The 27,435-nt window shown below is 43.1% G+C and overlaps 1 protein-coding gene across 2 annotated transcripts in view; it reads left to right on the forward strand.

Moving 5' to 3' along the window:
- Positions 1-27,222, forward strand: part of QRSL1 (glutaminyl-tRNA amidotransferase subunit QRSL1) — an 81,906-nt gene extending 54,684 nt beyond the window's left edge. The window contains exons 7-11 of one of the 2 annotated variants that reach the window (XM_040350186.1): positions 1,898-2,010; positions 9,422-9,614; positions 12,217-12,334; positions 24,544-24,749; positions 26,596-27,222. In XM_040350186.1, the coding sequence (XP_040206120.1) occupies positions 1,898-2,010; positions 9,422-9,614; positions 12,217-12,334; positions 24,544-24,749; positions 26,596-26,807 (842 nt within the window). In that variant the 3' untranslated portion in view covers positions 26,808-27,222. The remainder of the gene's footprint in view (positions 1-1,897; positions 2,011-9,421; positions 9,615-12,216; positions 12,335-24,543; positions 24,750-26,595) is intronic. The other variant, XM_040350187.1, reaches the window with a different exon arrangement.
- Positions 27,223-27,435: the final 213 nt, after the last annotated feature.

Here is a 27,435-nt window from a genome sequence, read left to right on the forward strand (position 1 = left end):
CAACTTGTTTGAGAAGCGTTGCTGCCATCAATTTCAAAATTGCCATGTTTTTTTTCTTAAAATGGTACACTTTCTCTGTTTAAACATTTGATATGTTTTCTGTTTTGTTTCGTGAATATAAAATATGTGTTTATGAGATAAACAAATCCTTGCATTCTGTTTTTATGTAGACTTTACACAACATCCCACCTTTTTTGGAATTTGGGGTTTACAAAAAAATGTTTTGCTTATAGCTTTACTTTCATTTCATTTTCAAATTGGACAGGTAAAAAGTTTTATAGCAAGTGTGAGCCCATCCGTTCCTGGGGATTTGTCTGTGTTCATGTCCTTAATCGCTGTAGCCAGTTCCATCCACAAGATAGGCCGGTTACAAAAATATCCACTCCCTCAGCTCAGCTGTTCTCAGGGAGTGAATTCCTAAATACAGTACTTAAATCTATAGACCACTACGTATAAAGATCACAAGGAAGCAGACACCCTTATTAAAGTGTTCTGTGTCCCAAATAAAGGTGCTACATGCTTCACAACTTAGTGTCCAGTTACAGTCTATAAGCATGCCGCATGTATTGTGCTTGCCCAATCCTCTTGATGGAGTCACTACATGGATCACCTCAACTCACACGAAACACTCACTAGATATATTAACCCTTTAAACCCAGGGTTAATATGTGCTTAAGGAGGGGTTTTCACCACTCCTTCACTACTTTAAATTCATCAGCTTTATGCCAAAGACCAGATCGACCCTTTATTCACCCAAATGCGGTCGCTTTACCACTTACCCACCACTTCTTTATAAAGCACTCGTATGCATGTCGCACAGAAAAATTTGAAAATTATTCCATAGCCTAAAACCATTTCTTTATTTTAAAAAGTTTTAAAACGATCCTGCTTGCATAGATGGTGCTGTTCACCAGCACCCAATAGGGTTGTACGTTGGAGCTGGTACTGCAAAGAAATAAGTGCAAAACCTGTGTGCTGGGGGGCAGCACAATCTTTGTGAGTGAGATTGTTTTAAACTCTTGTTTTAAGATAATACCTGTATCCTTGATCCCATGTTTGATGAACATGCCACAGATGACTGGATTGGGGTTTCCAAAATTAGGAGAGGGTCACTATCAGGAGTCAAATTGATTGAGAAATTATTAGGTTCTTTACTTTGTCCTTAATTTGGGAATCATTTATTAGGCTCTCATTCAAATGTTACTGCCATGTTCTGGTGAGAGGGCTCTGGTTTAAAGATATGAACAGTGAGATTGAAGTATGGTCTGACCATGTGCTGGTATCTATTTTTGGGTCTGCAGGAAGATAAAGGTCTCCATGTCTTACAAAAACAAACCAATCTTAGAATAATGGCTATTGGCAGTCTATGATAATGTGTAGTCCCGGGTATTCAGGTGCAGAAAGCTATGTGAGAGAAGATGGGAGGGGGAGAGCAGACAGCCCAGAGCTAACATTAATCAAACAGAAGAGAAGGAAAGGAGGTGAATGCCGACAAGATTGTCAGCATGAAAATCCAGAGAAGACTTTAGCCCCTCCCACAGGTATTTACCTCAATTTTATCAGAAAGTATGCACTTCTCAAAGTGCCGGGAACAGTTTTATGTATTAGTAACTCACAGGGAATAGGATGAAGCTAAAAAAAAAGGGAAACTCATATTTCTCTTTTAGAGGGAAATGGTGGTAGACTGGGAGTAGAGTGGGTCAAATGTAGGAATGCTAACAAAAAATTTATTCATTTGCATAATAGAATTTTATCCAACTTCAAGTCAACAGATCATGTTTAGAGAAGTATGCAATTTTGAATACACTATAGAGAAGTTTGGGTAGAAGTTATTTGTTATTTCTAACGTAACCTTAAGATATATATTGGTACCTCAATATACCTCTTTGTTTTCCAGGTGTGCTTGCTGGCCATGATCCACTAGACTCCACAACAATCCAAGATCCCTTTCAAAAATTTACACTTCCAGATGTGATAGATGTAACCAATCTTTGTGTAGGAATTCCAAAGGTAGTAATTCAAACTTTCTCAATAATACAATTGAAATACATAATGACTTCATGTTGGAGAAAAAAAAAAGGTTTACTTACACTGGAATGGATAAAACGGTTGCCAAATGTCCACATCTACTGCTCCAGTATTTTGTGTTTTTATTTTTTTTGCCTACAAACCCTAGTCTTGTTAGAAATATTGGTTGCCACTTTCAGATGAATGATAATCTGTGTTTTTGTTCTGTATTTTGAACTGGCTGTCATTTGACAAGCAGGGCATACCTAGAAATCACAAGGACCCTAATTATCCCTCCACGAACATTGGTGTAGAGCACCCAGTTTCATTGGTGCCAGTGGTACTGAGATCTAAATCACTTAATTTGTTTAGTGTTGGTAGGGCTGGAAACAAAAAGTCCTCAGTCTCTTTGAGACTGAAGACAAAAGCCTCCAGTTTTATTAGTGTTGTTGGGAGTCCCACCGATACCAATGAAAGAGTATGTGTGTGTTTGTTTTTTGTTTTTGTTTTACTGCATAAGTAAAGTAGAACTAAACTCATTTTGGAAAAGGTAAGGGAGGGTTGTAACCCTTGTCAGTATAGTTTGTTTTGCCATCTGCGTCACAATACTATGATTTCTCTCCACTTCCTGTCTTGTAGCCCAAACAGGAAGTGAAGGGAAATCCCTCCAAAGCCAGATCATTCCAGGTTGTGTCCCCATCTGAAGATTTCACCTTTATTTCCGTTCTTGGGCCAACCCAAAATTTGGTAAAGTATTTTTCTTTCACTCTCAGTGATGACAGTAAACAGGGCAAAAGGAGAGGGTGAATCTCTCTAATATCGGCAAAAAAAAAACGACAGATGGGGGGCGTGTCCGGATGGCAGAGGGAACAGACCTGTGAGACTTAAGCTCTGTCTTCCGAGCGGCATCCTACAGGCATCCTATATCTGATTTGTACCAGACCAACTTCTAAATACTCCCCACGGTAGTGGGAACACTCCAGGCTGGCATCCATGGTGGAATACGGGCCACCCGTGCCAGCATCCACGGCGGAACAGCAGGACCGATTCAGATGGCAAGATGGCTCCAGGACACAGGCAGAGCAGCATGGCATGATGCTGCAGCCACCCATCTCCACTCCTCACAAGAAATTACAGGCTCTGGTGAGTGAATCTGCCCCTACTCCCCACTGTGCACAGCCAGACCCCCTGCAGTCTCAGGACTCCGCCATAGACAGTGAGGATGGCTCAGGCCTGGATTCCCCTCCTGCTGAGCCCACCCTGGCCACCATCATGCATGCTATACAGGACTGCAAGGCCTCTCTCACTGCACATATTGCATCAGTCCGCATGGACTTTTCTCTCCTGAAGCAAGATTTAAGGGACAGAGTTGGGGAGGCTGAAGAACGTATCCGCTCCCTTGAGGATGTTGTCCACCCCTTAGCTGTTACAGTTAGGGACCTAACAGGGGAAATGGCAGCCCACCCAAAAAAATTCTTATATAATTGGCTGAGGGACATTTTTGGGACTGACGCACCATCCTTTTCACATGTCATTGAGCGTGCCCACCGCACCCCTCCACATCCCCCACCTTCTGTAGCACCCCCACGATCCATTATTGCAAGGATCCTCAACTTCGAAGACAAAATTGCTATTCTGTGCCTGGCCCGGGAGAATGGTCCACTTAAATACAATGGCAACACCATCTCAGTGTACCCCGATTTTTCAGCAGATGTTCAGCGACAACGCACCTCCTTTTGCGGCAGTGAAGGCCCGCCTGCGTATGGAGGGCCTCTCCTATGCCATGCTTTTTCCCCGCCAAGCTGCGCATTATTTATGAGGGTAAAGCGCGCTTCTACAACAACCCCAAAGAGGCTATGGCCTGGCTCAATGATCGATACGGAGTTCTTCCTAGGCACAGGGCTGCCTAATATCTGTGGTCCTAGGCCCCTGCATTCTCCTCTGTTTGCCTTGAACTGATTATGAATATGTCCATCCTTCCATTTTGGAGAACTCATTTGCCTTGACTGCACTGTCTGATCAGAATTTTCATGAAGGTATGGTACGCCTCCCTGCAATAGGCCTGAGAACTATTACCCTGTCATCTTTAATCCTAATAGACTGAACTTCCTCCTTATTAACAGGCCTACATCCCCCTACAACTTCTGCCGGTTGTTTACTCTGCAATCTACTGCATCCGCTTTTGGACTGTGATGCTTTTCACCCCTACAATACTGCTCGCAAGTCACTCTGGACTCCACTACACCCCCCCATACCAATTGGTGGCAAGGCCACGGTACAGCTCTCCCTCAGTTTAAGGAGGGGGGTTTTCGTTTTACAGTTCAGGGATCCAAGGCTCGCTATGTTGGGGTTGGCCGAGCGGGGAGGGGGGCAAGGGATTTTATCTAGACTTTCTGGGACTTTGTTGGTGTTTTTTTCTCTTTTTTTATTTCTTTTTTTTTCTATGTTCCTTTTTGCACTTTTTGACTCCTATATTTTTTTCTCAGGTTGCTGCCTATGGCAGACTTTTAATGTTTTTTATAATTTCATTGCTGGCTCATGATGTCCTGATGGCAGATCCACGCACTTTTTTTTACTCATGTGGATGTATGTGCTTCAGGTGGCGCGGGGCCTGTCTGGTCATTTATATTCTTGTATGCATGGTGCTTTTGTGCTTATTTACTACTATATGTTTTACAATGGCCAAGCCCCTAAGGAGGATAGTCTCCTGGAATACTAGAGGTCTGAATGCACCCCAGAAGAGATCCCTGGTCTTTTCAGTATTAAAAAAATGTCGCCTGCTCATCATCTGCCTCCAAGAGACTCACCTTACAGGCTCTAAAACAAGGGCCCTAAAACGCCGTGGTTGTCTAACCCCTATCATGCCACTCATACTAATTACTCCAGGGGGGTTTCCATCCTTCTAGCCAAATCTCTCCCGGCTGAGACGGTACAAGTTAAAACCGACCCTGACGGGCGGTTTATTGTTCTTACTTTGCAAATTTCTACTGTGACCTTTACCCTGGTGAACATTTATGTGCCCCCCGTTTTCAGTGGAGGTACTCTCTAGACTGTCACTTCAGCTGCTGACTAGACCCCCTGTCCCCTTACTTTATGTGGGGGACTTTAATGCTATATTCGATCCAACTATGGACCGCCTGGCTGGTCGAGGTAGACCCTTTCCCTCTTTTCTAGACTGGGCACAGGCTCATGGCCTTACAGAGGTGTGGCGATGGAATAATCTGAATGTACGCCACTTTTTCTGCCACTCGGATTCTTTCCACACCATGTCCAGACTAGATATGGCGTTTGCTCCGGCTCAGACCCTCCCTGTTGTCTCTGCTGTTTCATATCTGCCTAGAGGGGTTTCTAATCATGCCCCTCTCTCAGTGGACCTCCTCCCAGGTTTGGGACCTGCTATTTGGCGCCTGAACGCATACTGGTTGGAGGACGAGGTAGTGCAGGGAGAATGCAGGACAGGCATCACAAACTATTGGAGGGATAATCTGGGAAAAGTAGACCCTTCTACTGAATGGGACGCGTTTAAGACAACTCTGAGGGGCACTTTCATGTCCATCACAGGGGTCTTGCGCAAAAATAACCGGATGCTTACAGAGGAACTTGAGACTGTTATGGTACGTGCTGAGTCTGCTTATGCCTCTAACCCTGCCTCCAACACGAGGGAGGCATGGTTACAGAGCCGTAGGGAGTATGAACTCCGTCTGTTAGATCTCGCGCAAAAACGCATGTTGCATGCCACACAAAAATCGTTTAAGCATGGTAATAAAGCCGGACGTCTCTTGGCATATCTGACTAGACCTGACCACTCTCCCATTTCCATCCCACATATCCTTACTGCTCAAGGCCCCATCAGTGACAACCCAGGGGATATCCTAGACTCCTTTTTATGCTTTTACAAAGACCTGTATACCTCTAGGGTTGACTACGATGACTCCCAATTGAATGACTACTTGGCTGACATATCTCTCCCCTCCTTGTCAACGGAAGGGCATGAAGTGCTGGATGCACCTATCTCGGTTGAGGAAATTGCTGCAGCCATTTCACAAATGCCTGCACATAAGACTCTGGGCTTAGACGGTTTCCCGACTGAATGGTACTCACAATTTAAAGACCTTTTGTGCCCCTTTCTTTTGCGAACCTATAACAAAGCTCTAGATATCGGGATCCTCCCCCCAACGATGCGAGAGGCTTTGATTGTACTTCTATTAAAACCCTGTAAGGACCCACTTAAATGCAAATCTTACCGTCCAATTTCTCTTATTAATGTGGACGTTAAGATTCTGGCCAAAATATTGGCAAACCGTTTGAACACTGTAGTCACGTCCTTGGTCAATAGTGACCAAGGGGGCTTTATCCCCGGCAGGTCCACCAGAATGAATATCCGCAGTCTGTTTCAAAACCTGCAATATCCACACGACTGTCCTCCCACTCGTGCTATTGTGTCTTTGGACACTTGCAAGGCATTCGACAGTGTGGAATGGCCATATCTGTTTTGGGTGTTACAGATGTATGGCTTTGGCCCCCGTGCTGTAGCATGGATAAAACTCCTTTTACACCTCCCCTGTAGCTCGGGTGCGGGTCAATTCCTCTATCACTGGCCCCTTTCCGATTACTAGGGGCACTTGATAGGGGTGCCCGTTGTCGCCCCTCTTGTTTGCCCTGGCCATGGAGCTGCTTGCGGTTCGCATTCGCTCCTCCCCCTTGATTAAAGGACTCTCAATTGCTAATATAGAGGAGCGCATTTCACTGTATGCGGATGACACATTGGTGTATCTGGCTGATACGAATGAATCACTTCAGGCCCTGTTGGTGGAGATAAATACCTTTGGAGACTATTCTGGCTTCCGGGTGAATTGGGATAAGTCTAGTCTTTTCCTCCTAGATGTGGCTGAGCCTCCCCTGATTCACCCAGATTCCAAGCTTCAAGTGGTATCCTCCTTTAGGTACCTTGGGGTTCTGGTGCAGACCCCTTTATCTTTATATGTCGCCAATAACTTAGCTCCTCTATTGGTCCGCCTTCAGGAGCAGACCAAGCAGTGGATGGATCTGCCTCTGGATCTTATGGGGAGGGCCAACATCCTCAAAATGATCTACCTACCGAGATTACTCTATAATCTTGCCAATTCCCCTTGCAAAATACCTAAATCTATTTTTAAACGCATAGATTCAATATGTACTACTTTCCTGTGGAAGGGTGGCTCCCCCAAGGTAGCACTTGAAACACTACGGTTGCCAGTGCACTTGGCAGGCCGGGCATTTCCCAACTTCTTTCTATATTATTTGGCATCCCAGTTGGTGCACATCCACGATTGGCTGTGCCCGGTTCCGGCCAATGCCTGTACCTCCACGGAGGGAGCCATCGCATCTTCTCTGGAAACCCTACATAATATTATCTACAGAGGCGGGGTCCCCGATCGCCCCGGAACCTCCCTACTTGCCACTTCCCTTTCCTCTTTTCGTTATATTGTCACAAAAGTATCCAGGCACACCTGGCTGAAATCTCCCAACAACCCCCTGTGGTTTAACCCCAATCTGCAGGAACTATACTCCCTTCCTGATCCCAATCGCTGGTACTCCAAGGGGGTTAAATATTTATGCCACCTGTACAATGCTCAGGGCTTTAAATCTTTTTCTCAGCTACGTTTAGATTTCGATTTACCAAGATAGTACCTATTTTATTACTACCAGCTCAGGCACACTATCCGTGCCCTGTTTGGCTCCCTGGATGATCCCACTGACCTGCCCCCATTGGAAAAACTGCTCAGACAGCAAGATCCCACTAAACTTGTCTCCACCTATTATGTAGCCCTAATGACTGACTTTAACCCCAGGTTTCACAAAGCTCAGGTAAAATGGACCTCTCTGGACATCTCCCTGGTAGACGAGGACTGGTCAGAATTTAGTGATACGTATAAAACCTCTGTTATTGCTTCCCGGGACCGCATCATACAGGTCAAAATTTTCCATCAAACCCACCTCACTCCGGCTAGGTTACACAGGATGGGTCTTCTGCCCTTGGCTGCCTGTTTCCGCGGCTGTGGCCGGAAGGCCGATTTCTTACACTGCTTCTGGACATGCTTGGTAGTTTAGGACTTCTGGGAAAAAGTGGGTGCTTTCATCTCATCGGCGCTAGGCCTCCCAAACATAATCCACCCCAAGAACTGCCTATTAGGCATTTTTGGCGAATCACACCTATCATCACATGCCAAGAGACTGCTCCGTATACTCTAATATGTATGCTGTGCATTTTTCCTTTTAAATAAAGAGCACGTCTTCTTTTAAAAGACCTACTTGGAGTGCGGCTGTCCATCCACTTCCTTATCTGCATAATCCTATGCATTGCCAGCACCCGTGTGGTTCCTGAGTGGACTTTGATCACCTGCCTGTGCTCACCTGGAGCGGCGGTCTTTCTACCTGTTCACTGTATAAACTTACTTTTGAACTCCGGAAATGGAACAAAACCTTCCACAAAATTTGGGGTAGATGGTTGGCTAGTCCGCTAACCCTCTCCCAGCACTGATTGTACTACTCTTGCTTGACCATTGATGGGCTGTGCCTCACGGATCTCTAATGTCTGGACCTCCGCTTTTGCTATATCCAGGTATTATACCTGATCCTTTTACCGCTGTGCCTACTTTATATTTTGCACTGATGTCAGTTTATTTTTCTATGTTTGAGTGTATTGCCTAACGTTTATGACCAGGTTGTCTGGTGGGTTTTTTTTTTTGTATGTTTTTCTGTTTATTGGTTTGTCTTAAACCTAATTAAAATATCTAAAAAAAAAAAAAAACCCGACAGATGTTCTAATCTCTCTCCACTCCAAAAGGGGGGGGGGGAAGTTTTGCCTTTAGGCCAGTTTCACACTGAGGCGGTTTTCAGGCATTTTAGCGTTAGAAATAGCCTCTAAATAACGCCCGAAAACCGCCACTCATTCATTTCAGTGTGACTTTTCACAAAAGAAAAATGCATTTTTTTACAAAAATGTGGATCTTTTTTTATTTATAGTGCCAAAAAATGTAAATAAATAAACAGTGGTGATTTAAATACCACCAAAAGAAAGCTATATTTGTATGAAAAAAGGACAAAAAATGTATATGGGTACAGTGTTGCATGACTGAGTAATTGTCATTTAAAATGTGACGGCACTGAAAGATGAAAAATTGGCCTTTTAGGTTAATGTCTAAATATTTCACTACATGTAAGGATAAAGGATAATATTTGCCTTGTGCTATTCCTCCAATTTAACTGGCAGTCTTTTTTACTAGAATTCTTTTATTGCATACATAAGATCGCTAAAACTGTGTAGCATGGAGGCACATATGATATAATGTGTGGCTTGCAATTTACTTAAATATGAAAGGGATGCCCTGTTTTCTGTAACAGTGACTTTAATTTTTCTTATTTACATCTGAAGGAATACCATGCCCCTGGCTTATCTACAGAAACACTGTCTCTTTGGTCAAAAACTGCAGATTTGCTAGAAGATGCTGGAGCCAAAGTAGTTGAAGTTTCGCTGCCACATACTCGCTACTCAATTGTGTGCTATCATGTACTCTGCGCAGCTGAAGTAGCATCGAATATGGCTCGATTTGATGGACTAGAATATGGTAAAACATATATTTACAGTATATGTATTGTATGTGCCATGGCTTTTGTGGATATTATCCCAGTATTTGTTTTCTTGCCTTTTTGCTTGGTGCTTTCTTTTTTTTTTTTTCAAAAGCTTCCTTATTTTCATTGCTGTAAATTTGGTGAATGTTATTGCCAATTTTTAGATTTACAATTATGCGTTATTCATCCTGTTCTAACACCACTTTTTACCCAAGACTATACAAGTGGGTTTATCTGCACAATATGGTGATTATGTATTAACTTGACTTGGTAGTTTACAATCTTTATGCCAATATAAACCTATTTATGACTGGTTGTTGGTTTGTGTGACAGTACATCTAATACAGCGTACACACGATCGGAAATTCCGACAAGAAAACCATGGATTTTTTTTCTGACAAAATTTTGTCTTAAACTTGTGTTGCATACACACGGTCACACAAAATTCCGACCGTCAAGAACGCGTGACATACAACACTACAACGGGCCGAGAAAAATGAAGTTCAATGATTCCGAGCATGCATTGAATTGATTCCTAGTATGCATGTTTTTTTTGTTTTTTTTGCACATCGGAATTGCATACAGATGATCGGAATTTCCGACAAGAACTTTTCCCGTCGGAAAATTTGAGAACCAGTTCTCAAATTTTTTCTGTCGGAAATTCCAACAGAAAAAGTCAGATGAGGCCTACACACGGTCGGAATTTCCAACCAAAAGCTCACATCGAACTTTTCTTGTCGAAAATTTCGACTGTGTGTACGTGGCATTACACATTTAATCTAGTTTACCCTCCATTTCCCATTATAGAGTTTGGCCATAGGAGCAGCCAGTTGTCTGTTTGAAAAGTAGAGATTTTCCGCAGGTTATGTCTGCTTAAATTAGATTTTTATGTGTTGTTGGAGTGTAATGTTTAGGATACATACACATGGTTTTGCCCATCAGTGTCTAATCCCAGTGCCCATGAGGCACAGGTGCAGCATCCAGCCCTGCAGCCTGTCAGAATCTATGGAAGGCTAAAATAAACAGCATCTGGATTTTGAAACGCTGCTGGCATCAGGGCTGGACGCTGTACCTGTGTCATGAAAGTACCTGAAAACTCCAGGATTTGACACTGCTGGGTCAAACCGTCCATGTGAATGAGGCTTTAAATGTAGCTTCACTTTTGTTCAGACAGTACTCTACCTGCAACTGTTAGTTGAAAATTGAATAATGAATCACAATTATTTACCGATTACAAAGTAGAAAAGTCTTCCTGCTTTAGTCAAATGACCAGTCCCGGTGTTGTAAAAAAGAGAATTTTCCTGCAAATAGCTGTCAGCCAAGATGCGCAGAAAATGAAACTGTTGATATTGTTGCAATTGTTGTAAGGAAGCCATTTAAATTTTTTTGCCTGTTTTAAGTTTTTGCTAGACCTAATGTGAAATAAGGGACACTTCACCTCCAACTATATTGTCTTACTAGTGCCCTAGGAGCTTGGGTGCTTTTTCAGCAGCTTTGTTGTCCTTGAGGTGTCAACACCTTAGACACTGGCGAAAAAACTGATGTACTCCCTGTATGGGAAGGGTTATATAGGGGAGGGAACTTCCTGTCTTGGGTGTGCCAGTGTCCATCACCTGAAGGTGGCCTATAACCCACATAGTTATTACTATGGCTGCTCTGTGTCCTGTGATGTACGAAAAGGAAAAAGCCAAAAAGGGATAGTTTAATAACCACCTCATTGGGTACATATTGGGACATACGGTACTCCCTGTTTCAGGCACTAGCCAACAGTCGTACTGCAACAAACACTAGTAAGGTGAGTCTGACCCAGCCTATAAGTAGTCTATCCAGTACTAACTCCAATGGGCTCAGTCCTGGTGTATCCAGCCATGGTCCCTATATGTAGTTAAATTTACTGAACCGCCCCCTTTGCTAGTAAATGTATTTCTCTAGTCTGATGCCGCGTACAGACGGTTGTTTTATGCGATGTAAAAAAAGATGTTTTTAAAAACTTCAATTTCATTAACCGTGTGTGGGGGAAAACGTCGCTTTATGTCTTTTAAAAAACGACAAAAAAAAATTGAAGCGTTTTTGAACCCGCGCATGCCCAGAAGCTAGTTATGAAGCGAGCTTCAATGGAAAAAACGTGGTGAACGTAACCTCGCTTTGCTAGAGCATTGTGAAAAAACGATGGTGTGTAGGCAACGTCGTTTTTGAAAATTGAAGTTTCAAAAACGTCGTTTTTTACTTCACAGAAAACGTCGTTTTTTTACATCGCATAAAACGACAGTCTGTACGCGGCATAAGGGTTTCTCCCATACATTGTATCCATTCGAGCTCGAACGGCGGCTCTAGCAACCACTTGTCTTGTGGGAGCTTGTAGTTTGGAAGTCATCTAAAATCCCCAAAAGGCAAGGTTTTGGATCAAGTGGTATGGAAGTTTCCATAAAACTTTCATGGCACTGGGTCTTTCTTAAATTTTCCCTAGTTGCTTGGCTCGTACCATTTTTATCAAAAGTGGAGTGTGTATTTAAATATTGAAATATTGTTAGATGTTTACAGCAGTGCACCTTTAGGTATTAGTTTTGCTAAGAATTTATATTTTTGCTTCTTTAATAGGGCATCGCTCAGATATAGAGGACTCAACAGAAGCCATGTACTCTGCTACAAGACGGGAAGGTTTTAATGATGTTGTGAGAGGAAGAATACTGTCTGGGAATTTCTTTCTTCTGAAACAGTAGGTTAATAATTACTTTGCATGTACACATCATGTAAGACTAACACAACATATTTGAAGTTACTATTTTAACCACTTCAGCTCTCTTACCTGTAAAACCCTTACAGGACAGAGCAATATTTAATTTCCACTGTGGGCCTGTTTTTAGGAGCTAACATAGTACATTGTTCTGGGGGATAAGTTAGGCTTTTTTTGGGGTATTATTCTGTTTTTCTATACCTCCGGTGATTGTATCTGTATTATTACACTTGTAAAAACACAGCACTGTCAGTAATACTTGTTTCAAGTACATCCTTTTGTGGTGTACCGTATTTTCCGGCGTCCTTTTACACCGGAATTACACAGCCAAAAACCGGGAGTCGTCTTATACGCCGGGTGAAGAAGCTGCTCTATCGATATCAGCCCGCCGGGTGCTATGTAAGGCTGTATGTATTCTGTATTCTGCGCCGCTCAGCCAATCCCGATGCACTCTGTTGATGACAGAGCATGCTAAGCCTGCTCGGATTGGAGTAATAATCTCTGCCAATCCGAGCAGACTACATTATGTAGCCTGCTCGGATTGGCAGAGATTGTTGCTCCAATCCGAGCAGGCTTAGCATGCTCTGTCATCAACACAGTGCATCGGGATTGGCTGAGCGGCGCATATACAGACTACATACAGCCTTACAAAGCACCCGGCGGCCTCTTCGTTTAATTTTAAAAGGCATTACTACCGCACAAGGGGGTCGTCTAATACGGTGAGTAGACCACAAAACCACCGTTTTCAGCAGACTATTAGGTGGTCGTCTTATATGCCGAGTCGTCTTATACGCCGGCAAATACGGTACCCCATTTTTCCAAGCAGTTAGCCTTAGCCAAATGTTAAAGTGGAGTTCCACCCATAAATATAACATTACATCAGTAGTTTTAAAAAAATGTCATTAGTCCTTTAAGAATTTTTTTTTTTTTTTTTAGATGCCTTCAAAGTGTTGCTAGGCAGAATAGTTAATCTTCCCACTTGGACAGTACAGGTGCTGAAACCTGATCTGAAACCTATTACACTGCTTGTGCAGCACTGAGCATGTGCAATATCTGCAAGGCTGAAATCCAGGAAGTCATACAGTCTGGCTTCATGATGCCCACACTTAAGATGGCCCTAGTCAATTTCTATTTTATAAAGTGTCTAAATGCTGTAACAACCTAACAAAACGGACCTTAGTTTACAGACTAACTTTACTAGAATACATTAAGCTTGTGTATTACAGGGGTATTTATATATAAAAAGTGAAATTGTGGCCGGAACTCCGCTTTAACAATCTTTGTAAAGAAGGCATATTGTCTATAAAATATAGCCAAAAATATGTGAAAAAATATATTTTTTCTATTTTGACCAGTGTTAGTTTAAATAACAATAGCTTTTCTGTGAATATAAAGTGTACACTGTATTCTATAATTAGTCCTGTGTAAAATTACGCTAAAACTGTGCTTCAGGTACAAAGCATGGGAAAGTTATTTTGCTAATAAAAAAAGGTGCTTTTTGTTTACGAGTTTGCACATTCTTATTTTTTACAAGTCTAACAAATATAACCAATAAAACAATTGAAAATTTTTTTTTTTTAGTTTTTAGCGAGATGGGTTGGGTTCTACCCGCTTTGTTTATATGGGTTTTCAGGATGGCTTCAAGGGTGTTTCCTCAAGGACCCCTACAAGTGTTGATAGATCATTCATAGATCCATTGTGATATTATGTTGTGAGGACAACACTTTAGGTTTCTTGCTGCGAGATCACTTGTCTAACCAGGCAATCACTTTGATTACAAGCCACTGGTGCCTTTTCCCATCAGACTATGAAAGAAAGCCTTGTGTTTCTAACGGAGAGGACACTGACCGTTTTCTTCTCTTTCACTACTTCTATCACCCCAGTACATGGTACTTATAAGTATGCTATGAATATTATAAAAAACGCATTAATTGTGGCTATAAACGGTTAATGATCTCTTCCCTCTGAAACTTCTCTTTGGGGGAGGGGAGTGGCTTGCGCATGGCCGGGTGAGGGAGGAAGTTGGTGAGCTCCCGTCGTCCTCCACAGCTCCAGGAGTAGCGTTTCAGGAGGTTAATGTAGCGGTATAGAGTGAATCTCTTAACTGCCCCCCTATATTGGTGAAGCCGCCTAGCAGTACAATGGAGGACCGCTATCTGTGACAGCTGCGTTGAAGCCTGAAGCCTAAGAGCTGCCTGTCGGTAGTGGCACACACGCGGAGGGATACAGAGAGAAGTGAGCGTGCGGCGATCCGTAGTCTGAGGGAACGGGACGCTGCAGCAGGCAGGTAGGATCTTACCTGTTGAACGGGTCGGACACCCGCCGGTCAATACTTACCAATCAACATCTGATATCTGTACCCGTTTGGTGAGGGAGAGTGAAGGTGAGAGGTGCGCCAAGGACGTTCCGAGCGCCTATTGCATGGTGAGAGGGCGGAGGCGGCGAGAAAAGCAAGGGATGCACCCGTGTAGACAACGGGAGAGCCGGACATCACGCAACGCAGCCTCGGCAGCACAGATACAAACATCAACCCACACATCCAGACTCGCGGAGCAGCAGGAGATCCAGCGGTATTTCCCCACAAAACAGGGGGGGGGGTCGCCTCTCTGAAGGTAAGAGCGGGGTTCTGGACGGAAAGGTGCAGGTTAGCGGTGGCTCCAGTATGTCAGCATCCCAACACGCAATGACTGTTAGAACAGATGTGGAGGCCCTACAGACTACACCACAAAGCCCCCGTATGTCCGCAGCCTTGGCAGGGGCTACAGTACCCCCCCCCCCCCCATCACGGGAGGCCGGAGAGCTGAAAAGTGAGATGGACGTCTTGAAAACTTTAATTCAAGCCCTCCCCACTAGGGCCGACATTACTGATTTGATCTCAAAGATAGAAGAGGCTCATGCCAGGGACTTTGAGGGGGTTCGGAATGAAATCCAAAGCCTAGAGGCCCGTACATTAGTGGGGGAGAGTGGGTTGAAGGCCCTGGAAGAACGTGTGGGGTTACTAGAGAGCGAGAAGAACACGCAGAGGGATGTCTCGGTTTCCCTGCAACTACAGCTGGAAGAGCTCCAGGACAAGAGCCGCCGTAATAATATCCGAATTCGGGGGGTCCCAGAACCAGCAGATCAGGAGGTTTTACAGGATACTGTTAACCATATTTTGCAAAGTTTGATGAAAGAGTCAATTCCATTGAATTATGAGATGGACAGAATGCATAGAGCATTGGGCCCCAAATCAAAAGACAATAGTCACCCCAGGGATGTTATCTGCCGACTGCATTATTTTTCACACAGGGAGGCGATTTTACGGCAGGCATGGGAGGTCGGCTCAATTGACTTTCACGGGGCGATGGTGAAAATTTTACCGGATTTATCCAATGCTACCCTCCACCGAAGAGGGCTACTTCGCCCAATACTTGATCGGGTGAAGGCTTGGGGGGGTCATATAGGTGGAGATTCCCTATATCCGTGCTTATTAAGAAAGGGCAGTCTTCATTTTGGCTGCGCTCAAGAGGCGACCTCCCAGCACTTTTTACATTCTTGGAATCGGACCCATTTGTGGTACCTGACTGGTTACAGCTGAACCCTAGAGCAGCGGACTTTAAAAGAACCTAGGACTTGGCCACATTTTTTTCCTTTTTTTTAGGGAAGACTCTACTTTCCCGGGACTTTTTTTTTTTCTTTTTACCTTTTGGAATTTTTTTTCCCCTTCTGGGAGGAGGGGAGGGGGGAACAACAGTTACTAAAGAGTAAATATAAGTTTGGTTCATAGCCAGTTGGAAAGGGACTGGATAATCTGCACAAACTGCCTGTGTTTATTTTGCCTTGTTTAGACTGATATACATATATATGAAATTCTGTTTTTTTGGGGGGACTTAATTTTTTGGGGGGGTTTCTTGGGGTATATTTTAAGAGGGGGAGGTTGACATTGTAAGTTGTGGGTAGGGGAGTGGGGTGGGGGAGTGAGGGGGGGGGACTAAAGCCAGAGGCCATAAAGATAAATGTGATTTTTTTTTTTTGATTTTTTTTTTTGCGTTGTTGTTTTTTTAGATAGACATTACAGGGCAAAGACTGTGTTGAGTATTATAGAGCCAGCGGAGGAGGCAGGATTGCCGTGCCCCCCTTTTTTTTTTTTCTGGGGCTGCCTCCACCTTTCTTTTTTCTCCTTTTTTGTTTTTGCGTTTTTGCGTTTTTTTTCCCGGGGGAAAGTCTTAACTTCTAGGGGGGATTAACTTTCCAATATCTTAAGTAGTGGCTGGAAGGAGCTGGGGAGGGGAACGAGGAGGACCCCTCACCGGGGGATGCGCGGGTAAATTTCCCCTGTTAGGCCAACACTCATAGGGCATAGGGGTTGAGAGTGTAAAAGCATTGGCTTAGGGATATCTCTGGAGGGGGGGGAGGCCTACCATCTCCTCCCCGCCGTCCGCTGATATCAGCTTAGAGTAGGGTTTTTTTTTTTGTTTTTGTTTTTTGAGGGGGAGGGAGGGGGGGTTTTGTTTTGTTTGTTGCCTCTTTTTCTTTTTTTTTTTCTTTTTCTTTTTCTCCTTTCCTCTTTTTCCTCTGTCTCCCCCACGGACCCACCCGTCGCGACCCGACCCAACTCCGCTGGTTTGAGGATACTGAGATACCCTTTTTTTTTGTATCCTTTTGGCTTGGAGATGGACTCTCTGGCGGTGATATCAATTAATGCTAAGGGTTTAAATATACCCGAAAAAAGGAGGATTTTAGTACAGGATTTGAAAAAAAGGGGAAGTAATATTGCTCTGATACAAGAGACTCACTTTAGGACGGGGGGGGCGCCCTTTCTTACAAGTAGATCGTTCCCGTGGGCGTATCATGCGACGAACCCAGAGGCTAAAAAGGGGGGAGTTTCTATTTTAATTTCAATTTACAGAATCGCTGGTGGATCCAGGGGGGCAGTATTTAGCTCTGAAAGGGACCATAGCCGGTATGGTAACAACTTTGGCCACCTTTTACTCCCCCAATATACAACAAGACCGTTTCCTGAGAAAGTTTTTGGATAACTTAGCAGGTTTTCAGGAAGGTCAGTTGATAATGGGAGGAGATTTGAACATGCCACTGGATCCAAAGGTAGACACATCATCTGGTGGATCATCAGTTACGGGGGGAACTCGGAGGAGAACCCAGCATATGTTACAACAGGCGAGATTAATAGATATATGGAGACGATGCACCCTGGGGAACGAGACTACTCCTTTTACTCCATCCCGCACAAGAGCTACTCGCGGATAGATTACTATTTCATTCCACATAATCAGTTACACTCTGTAAAAGAGGTCGGAATAGGAGAGATCACGTGGACAGACCACGCCCCAATTTTTTTGCGATATGCGTTAGGAGGCCCCCGGGTGTAACGCCATAGACGTTACTACATATAGAACGAGCGCAGCTGTATCTGATTCAAACAGCTGCGCTCCATTCTATAACACGTCCGCGTCACTTCCGGTGCGCGGACGTCTGCGGTTCATGCTGGAACGCGGAAGTGCGTCCCAGCGTGCTGTGATCGGAGCCCTTCACACCCGGGCTATTTAAACCCCCAGGTGCGGCGGCAGGGTGTTCGGTTATTCTTGTTGGACCCTGCCGCCACCTGGGACCCAGAAACCCCCTCTAAAGGACTCTCCTTCCTGGACTCCCCTACCACAGCGGACCCCAGCATTGCCTTGACTGAGGGAACAACACTTTGGCACCCATCCTCTGCCTCTCCGTGTGACACTGATCACGTATTGAACCAGCACGCTCCATCTGCCTCATTGGTTACTGCAACACTGCTAACATCTTCCTGATACAGAGAATCTGCTATAGAAAACAACCAAACCGCAAGTATCCCCTATGAGAAGAAGTATTGCTTAATAGATATTGTTGAACTTTGAGAGGACTGTATTTATCTCTACAATATCTGCATAATAACATTAGGATACTTATCATGAACTTTGCCTGTCTTGCATTTGAGTGTGGGATCAACCTGTAGCAGTACCAAACCCAGCTTATACTAATTGTAGTTTCTCATGTTAAACAGACCAGCCTGATATAACTTAACAGTCCGTTCATTTACTTTACTGGTCTACTAAGCTTATGAGTTAATAAGCCGTCTATTATATATCTTTTGTTCTCACTGGAGGTTGTGATGACCTAACCCCAAACTCTCTATTCTAATCTGAGAGTGAACTGGTGGTTGACCTGAGTTGCCTCCGCAGCTGAGATCCAAACTTATATTCTAGTATTCAGAGTACTGCAGAGTCATAACACCGGGGTCCGGGCCATGGAGACTGAACGAAAGCTTATTACAGGAGGAGAGTGTATTAGAGGAGGTACGGAAGGAATTAAAGTGGTACTTCGAGACCAACGAGATCCCAGATTGTAATCTGGGAGTGGTTTGGGAGGCTCACAAGGCGGTAATAAGGGGGGTTCTGATGAAGCACGGGGCAAGGATAAAGAGGGAAAGGGAGCTAAAGGTAACAACCCTAATGACAGAAATCGCAAGTTTGGAAACAAGACATAAATAGAACCCTAACCCAGAGCTAGAACGGGATCTACGGGCGGCTCGCAGACAGATTACAGAAATACTTTTATACAGAGCTAAAAGGGCAATACAAAATGGTAAAAGGCAGAACTATGAATTTGGGAATAAAAGCGGGAAACAATTGGCCAGCTTGTTAAAGGAACAACAGACCAAGACTTATATCCCAATGATCCAGGGTACAGGCGGCGAGAAAATTGTGCTACCTAGAGAGATGGCAGGGAGATTTGGAGACTTTTACAGTTCTCTATACAATTTGCAAATCAGCTCGCAGGACCAGGCGGAAATGGGCAATTATATAGCATCCTCAGGCATCCCGAGTCTAACATCAGAAATGAGTCAGGAGATGGAAAAACCTATCACGATAGAAGAATTACAGGAGGTAGTGAAAAAGGGGAAAGGAGGGAAAGCACCTGGGCCGGATGGGTATACCATCCAATACTATAGATCCTTTCTGCCAGAGCTGGGCTTATTTATGGTAAAAATGTTTTTTTTTTTTAATCCAAAAAACAAGTTTATTGATCATAAATTTGTCACTTACAGTCCAAAGTACCGTAATCATAAACAATAGAGCTGACCCATACATGGCCATGTACAAAACATTCACAGGTGTAAGTTTAAAACAACATTCTGACAGGTCCCATGTGCCGCATCCCGCCCTCACACCTCAACCCATCTCTCTAGCCCAAGAATGGTAAAAATGTTTAACGGCCTAGGGGATTTAGGTACATTTCATACCGACTCATTAAAGGCGGTGATAGCGGTTATCCCTAATGAAGGAAAGGATCCCTCCCAATGCAGGAGTTACAGACCAATCTCTTTGTTGAATGAAGATCTGAAGCTCTTTGCCAAGATCTTGGCAGGGCGGGTACAGCAGAATATACCAGGACTTGTCCACAAAGATCAGGTGGGATTTGTGCAGATGCGGGAAGCCCGGGATAACACAGTCAAGACTATGAACCTGATCCATCTGGTGGGTACTTCCCGAACCCCATGTGTCTTTTTAGGGACGGATGCAGAGAAAGCATTTGACCGGATAAACTGGCAATTTATGTTTGCGGTGTTGAGACACATGGGGTTCGGTAGAAAGATGCTGCAATGGATTGCAAGCAATTACACACACCCAGTAGCGCAGGTCAGAGTGAATGGAATACTGTCATCACCCTTTAAACTATCCAATGGGACAAGGCAGGGATGCCCCCTATCGCCGCTCTTGTTTGCTCTGACTGTGGAACCCCTACTGAGCAGGATACGGCTGAATTCCGGTATTATGGGGGTGTCTCTGGGAGGTGCAGAATATAACATTTCTGCATATGCAGATGACATGATATTTAGCCTGACCAGCCCGATGGAATCCCTTCCTAACCTGATACAAGAACTAAGTGTGTATGGAGAGTTGTCAAATTTTAAGATTAACTATGATAAATCGGAGGCGATGGGAGTGGCGATTCCGGGTAGAGAATTAAGGATATTGAAATCAAAGTTCAGATTTAGATGGTCGGATACCTCCCTCACGTATTTGGGTACCTCCATCCCGGCAGACCTAACACAAGTTTTCAAACTTAATTTCTTACCCTTATTGTCGAAAACACGGGCCCTCCTGGATGGATGGCAAAAGGGGTTCCATTCGTGGTTTGGGAGATCCAGCATCATCAAAATGAGTATATTACCTAAATTTCTGTACCTCTTTCAGACCCTCCTGATCGCAATACCAAAATCTTTTTTTAAGCAAGCGCAGTCCCTTATTAACAGGTTTATTTGGGCGAATAAACGTCCAAGAATCAAGGCTCGTGTAATATCCTTGGCTAAACGGGACAGAGGAATAGCGGCCCCAGATATTTACAGATATTACCAAGCGGCGTTACTGTGCCGACTTATCGACTGGAGTAGACATTCCGGAGAAAAGCTATGGCCAGGGCTAGAGCAAGACCAATGCGGCAGTATGCTGCAGCGGGCGGCATGGTGCTATCGGGGGCTCCCAACAGATACTAAGAAGCATCCGTTGATAGGTCCCAACCTTCGGGTTGCACATAAGCTATTCGGGGGATACTGTCAACGGAGGATTCACCGCTCTTCCCAATCCTGGGAAATCCGCAGTTTAAACCAGATTGGACGAAAGGACCATTTAGTAAATTAATAGAACAGGGGCGGTTTCAGGCATCGCATTTCTTGAGGGAGGGGGCTTGGATTACTAGGCAGGAGATGGTAATGGGTGAGTTGCCCTATCAACTGGATTTTTGGCTGTCTTTACAACTGCAACATTATCTTGACACTCTGAAATCCCCAGCTAGATACGGTCGAAGTTTGACAATGTTTGAGAGGTATTGTAGTGGGGGGGGGGGGGGGATTCTACGGCACTCCCTATCGAGAATTAGTGAGCTACTGAATAGTCCAACAGAGGAGTCTCAGATACCTTTTTTTTTATAAGTGGGAGCGTGAATTGGGAAGACCCTTTACAGAAAGCAAAAGAATAAAATAATTCGGAACATTTTTGAATCCTCTATGTGTGTAAAGACACAAGAGATGAACTACAAAATTTTGTCGCAGTGGTATCGGACCCCGGAGGTACTGAATAAGTGCTACCCAGACATGATAGATGCTGGAGGTGCGGGAAGAGAGGAGGAACCCTAATGCATATCTTTTGGGCCTGCCCCAAGATCTTAAGCTACTGGAGCAAGGTCCGGGAAATAACGCAAAGTTTTAGCGGGGAGCAACTCCCAGATGAGTGGTCCTTCTTTATGCTGCAGGATACCGAGATGTCAGTGAGGCGATATAGGAGAACGATGGTGTGTCTTCTTTTAAATGCAGCCCGTGCGTGCATCCCAGTGATGTGGAAGCAGACACGGCCCCCAACTATAAGGATGTGGCTCAATAGAGTAGAGGACCTGAATAGAATGGAGGACCTGGTATGGACCTCAAGGCAGAAACGGAAGGTATACTTGGAAACGTGGGCGGAGTGGAATACATTTAGATATTCGGAGGAGGGAAAGGCCTTGATAGACGCGGACTGAGGGAAGGGGGAGGGTGCTGGGGGGTCCGGGGGGGGGGAGCTGCTTTTTTTTTTTCTCTCTCTCTGGGTTTTTTTTTTTGTTGTTTGTTTTTAGATTTTGTTTTTGGGTTAGGTCATAGATGGGTGGGATATAGGGGAGGTAAAGTAGAGAGGAACAGATTATCTGCCCCAATCCCGACGGGACATCGATTCCCCGGTGGGACGGGGGCAAAAGGGTATGGAGGCAAAATGGTACTAGGGGAGTAGATTAATGGAGTAGACTCGGGGCGGCGGGGGAGGGCAAGGGAACTAGGACAAGAGAGAATAATTGTAATGCAACATGGTTTTCCTTTTCTCCCCATTTCCTGTTTATGTATGGAGAATGACAGGACGGAAAATGATTAATTTTCTTTTTTTTGTTTTGACTGTCAGGTAGATATTCCTGTTATATATGAACTGATTGATCTAAACCAGAGGAATGCCTCTTAGGTTTCTGTGTATTTTTGCTTTGCTGTTTAAAATCAAATAAAAGAAGATTTGAAAGAAACTTCTCTTTGGCCCCTTTCACACTGGGGCGGGGGTTGGATTTGGTGGTAAAGCACTGCTATTTTTAGCGCCGATTTACCATCAATTATGCAAGCGCTTTTACCCCCGCTAGCGGCTGAGAAAGGGTGCCGGCAGTATAGCCGCGGTGCCCATTGATTTCAATGGTCAGGAGCGGTGGAGGAGCGGTATACACACCGGTCCTTCACCGCTCCAAAGATGCTGCTAGCAAGACTTTTTTTTACAGTCCTGCTAGCGCTCCGGTGTTTCACGTCGCTTTGCAGGCGCTAGATTTAGCGTTATAGCGCCTGCAAAGTGACCCAGTGTGAAACGGATCTTTCAGATAACTTTAGTTGAAGCAGGGTTTGAATTACACCTTAAAGTCTTGTACCCTTTGGTACCCCAGCTTCAACATTTTTCAACTAGCATACCCAGTTCTTCCCATCAAGCAAAGAATAGCATCAGGATTTTAATGAAAGCCTCACTTTTGCTATATTATTTATACTATTGGATAAGACCAGGCTGCCATGGCAGGTGGGTCAATCCAGGAACTTTGGACTGAGGTTTTTGCCAGCAGAGTTCCTGAAAGGTTTACTGTTTGAAGGCAGTGGGTTATCAGATCACTTCTTAGCAAACAAAATTGATCTTTCTGACTCACAATGTAAATACCCTTAGCCATTATTTTTGGTAATTCATTTGTATTTTGGTCCAATCGATGTAATATCCAGCTTTAGATATTTGCCACTGTAGGGTTTTTTGTTTTTTTTTCTCTCTCCCTCCAACGTAATGGTGGCCACAAACAAACGTAGTGATAAAATCAGTAAATTGAGCATTCAATGTCACAAACTAAAACAGAAACAGATTACAGGTAATGAAGAATATGTTTGTGATAAAACGTTGCTAGAGTACTTACAGATTAATACCATATGGCTGGTTTATTTATACTGTAGCCTCCGGGCTATTGAGTTTTTTTTTTTTTTTATGAACATTTACATACTCTATAGTGTGTTTGCACGGTAAATGATGAAATGTCTTTATTGGTGTATTCTGATAAAAAAAATGAACAAAAATACTATAGAAGAAGAGGAAGGGGGGGGAGGGAGGGGAGAAAAAAATGAATAAATGTATGAAATTGAAAAGATTATGTATGATAAGAAAATTTAATATCAAGGTATTATATTAATGTAATCTGTTTTTCTATACGATGATGAAAACCAATAAAGAATATAAATATTAAAAAGATATTTTCCAATACAGTTCCATTTTTAAGACATATATATTAACATCCAATCATGATTTCAAAACCAAGTAGGATGAACTACAAAATGAGTGTGTGTATGTATGTATGTATGTATGTATGTGTGTATATATATATATAATTTGTAAATGTATTCTTAAGCATGTTTTTTGAGGGGTAAAGGAAATTAAAAAAAAAACATGTAACAGGAAACAGGAAAAAAATCACTAAAACTGATTTTACAATTACAAACACACATTGCTGGTAATAGCTTTGCTTCTTGCTAATAAACCACTGAACTTTCTATTCCTTAATGATGTTCATAAAAAATCTGGCTTCCTGGAACAGCGAAAGAAGAATTAGTGAGGGCATTGGATAATTGTCAGATGTATTTCCTGTGGGAACAAACAAAGCTTATTAAGTCTCCAATATATGATTGTTAGATAATATGTCATTCATCTAAAATGGGACTATAACTTGAATTTAGTAATAATAATAATAATAGGAAGTATTTGGTTACACTCTTTACACTTACTTTTTTTATCATAACATTTAATTGTTTTTTGTTGTTTCTACCAGCACTCAGTTTCAAGGCCTGCCAATTGCATATTATCTGAGTTTCTACACCCGATGCCTAAAATCATTTGTTATTATGTGCCCTTCTTCATGATCATTAGGAGTCACTCGAAGGTGTGTCATGTCAATGCCTGTCCTACCGATTGACAGCTGTGACCTGTTGAAGAGGTGGCTCCTAATTGTTAGAAAGGCCTGGGGACTGTATAAACTATTTTTGTTCAGAAAGGCTTTTTTTCTGTATTTGGTTTGTGGTCATGTAATGTGGTCAGTCTGAATGTCAATTATACTTCTTTAATGTATTTATTTATTTTTAGGAACTATGAAATGTATTTTCTGAAGGCTCAGAGAGTGCGACGACTAATAGCGAATGACTTTACAAAGGTTTTTGGATCTGGTGTGGATGTTTTACTTACTCCTACTACATTAGATGATGCATCTGTTTACCTAGACTTCATCCAAGAGGACAACAGAACTCGAAGTGCACAGGAGGATGTCTTCACACAATGTGCCAACATGGCTGGTGAGCTATAGTTACAAGTACCATCTTATTTATTATCTTATTTATTATTAAATAATTAACAAACAGCAACAGTTAAACATTGTTTATGAACATTCATGGTGGATCTCAGTTTCCATGGATATGCACATACAGCAGTCAGTACCTGATGGAGCACTCTCTCTTTTTTTTTTCAACAATAGTTTTTGTTACATTTTCACATATATAGAACATACAAAGCAAGGTATATACCAGTTTCTCGTCAAGAGTGTGTATGCAATACACAAAAACAGTAAACATGTTACAAAGGTAATGCAGGTTAGGCAACAAGAGCAGGGTTAGCGGTCATGGAAAATGGATCCTACAGACAGGCCGTAAAATGACTACGATATCTAAAATACTGTCAACCCGGGTGGCCTCTGCGACCCTGATGGAGCACTCTCCCATAAACTCTTTTAGTACAGGAAAGGCTGAACAATGGCTAAGAAACGTGATTCAGTACTTTCCTATCAATTTCTGACAACTGTATTCTAAGATCCTTATTACATAGTGTATCTACTAAATAAACTAAGATTGTTGGATTATTATGCCAAATTTGCTTCTAGTATTCAGCATTCTTTCAATAGCCTTGGTGCTCACTGTTCAAAATTAATTAAACACACCATTATTGGCTTTCATCGGATTTTGATCTGTCGGTAGAGATGAGGGAGGAGTTTCACATCAGAGAGGGTGAGGTTTTCAGTGCCTGTACTCAAAGTGGTTCTAATGGCTGAAGGTTTTTTTACCTTCATGTATTCTATGCATGAAGGTAAAAAACTTTCAGTATGCAGACCCCCTAATACTTGCCTGATCGGGATCCAGCAATGTGCACAAGAGTGGCTGCTCTCCCAGGTCTCTGCCTCTTCATTGGCTGAGAGACAGCAGTGGGAGGAATTGGCTCCCACTGCTGTCAATTACTGCCAGTGAGGGAGGTAGCAGGTACGGGGCCGAGCCCGATTCTGTATGTCTTATGGACACACACAGAGGGGCTTGGGAACGAGCATGCACGAGTGCCCCCACACCTTGCTATGGGGGTACTCAGAGAAGAGGAGGCACCAAGAGCAGTGGCAGTGGATCCAAGAAGAGGAGGATCAGGGCTGGTCTGTGCAAAACCTTTGCACAAAGCAGGTGAGTATAACATGTTTGTTATAAAAAAAAATACAAACTTTTATATCACTTTAAAGTGGTTCTAAAGGCAAAAGTTTTTTTTTTTTTTTTTATATCTTCATGCATCCTATGCATGAAGATAAAAAAACCTTTTGTGTGCAGCAGCCCCCCTAATACTTAACTGAGACTCGGCTGTCCGGGACTGTCCCTCTAGATTTGCTGAGATACATTGGCGCCCGCTGCTGTCAATTAAAGTCAGTGAGCCATAAGGAAAGAGATGGGATGCAGCTGAGCCGTGGCTCCTTGTCTGAATGAACACACAGAGCAGTAGCTCAGCTCGGGTGGCCCTATAGCAAGCTGCTTGCTGTGGAGGCAGAAGTAAGGGAGGGGCTTGGAGCGCCAATGAGGGACCCAAGAAGAGGAGGATCTGGGCTGCTCAGTGCAAAACCACTGCACAGAGCAGATAAGTTTAACATGTTTTTTGTTTAAAAAAATAAAATAACAAACAAGACTTTAGTATCACTTTAAGAAGAAGTGTATAAATATACATTTGTCAACCTTGCATAACGTTGAGCAAAATGCTTATACTTTTGTATGTTATTTTACTGGAAAACAAATAAACACTACTGAAAGAGAATTAACAAAAAAAAAATATTTTGATTTGTCCAAATGAAAAGTTTTTATTATACACTGTGTCCTTTTCTTTTGTTTTTCCTCTCTCAAGGTATTCCTGCTATAACGGTTCCAGCAGGACTTTCTAGTAGAGGATTACCACTTGGCCTTCAATTCATAGGACAAGCTTTCCATGAACAGCAGCTCCTCAGTGTTGCTAAATGGTTTGAGAAGCAGATGGACTTCTGCCCCTTGGAGTTTTATAGACATTTAGAAAATGTGAAAATTCTTCAAAGTAATATTAAATTGGCTTCTTCATTGTAGCATATTCAGTGAAACAAGTATGATAATGTGACTATTTTGCAAGAGGCTGCTTATGGTTTCTATTGAAATATTTCTGTATATTTTATGTGTAAATAAAAAGGGAATCAGGTAGTATTTGTATTGTAAATGTTTTGATACTGATCAGTTTTTTCTTCAGTTCTTCACTCTGACGTGAATATTCTTGGTATTCTGGCATTGTATTGGTTCCTGTTCCTACTAAGTGGGGGGTTCTACATCATCCGGTGCTGGTCCTTTAGGCGTCCTTGAGCTGTATGCATTGCCCAGTTTTGTTTCTTTTTGTAACAGTTGTTTGCTGTTAACTTTTCACTACTTTGTATGTCCCTACAGTATATGACAAATTGGTCCCCCAATAGCTTTTTTTTTTTTCACACATCATTAAATTACACAGTTTCCATCCCTCTGTGTTTTGGTTCTGCTTGCTACACTAATTAATGATGGGTGTAGGAGGGGTTATCCTTGGCTGGCCTACAGAGTTTTGTCTGCCAGTGTCCAATCCCAGTATATGACTTTCTGTGTCCCATTAAAAAAGGATTTTATGATAATTTCAAAAATCTTATTTTCATATTTTCTTCCTGGAAGAGCTGGAGGTCCTGTGTGCCAGAGAGCC

This window comes from Rana temporaria, chromosome 4 (assembly GCF_905171775.1).
Source record: "Rana temporaria chromosome 4, aRanTem1.1, whole genome shotgun sequence".
NCBI classification, from domain to species: Eukaryota; Metazoa; Chordata; class Amphibia; order Anura; family Ranidae; genus Rana; species Rana temporaria.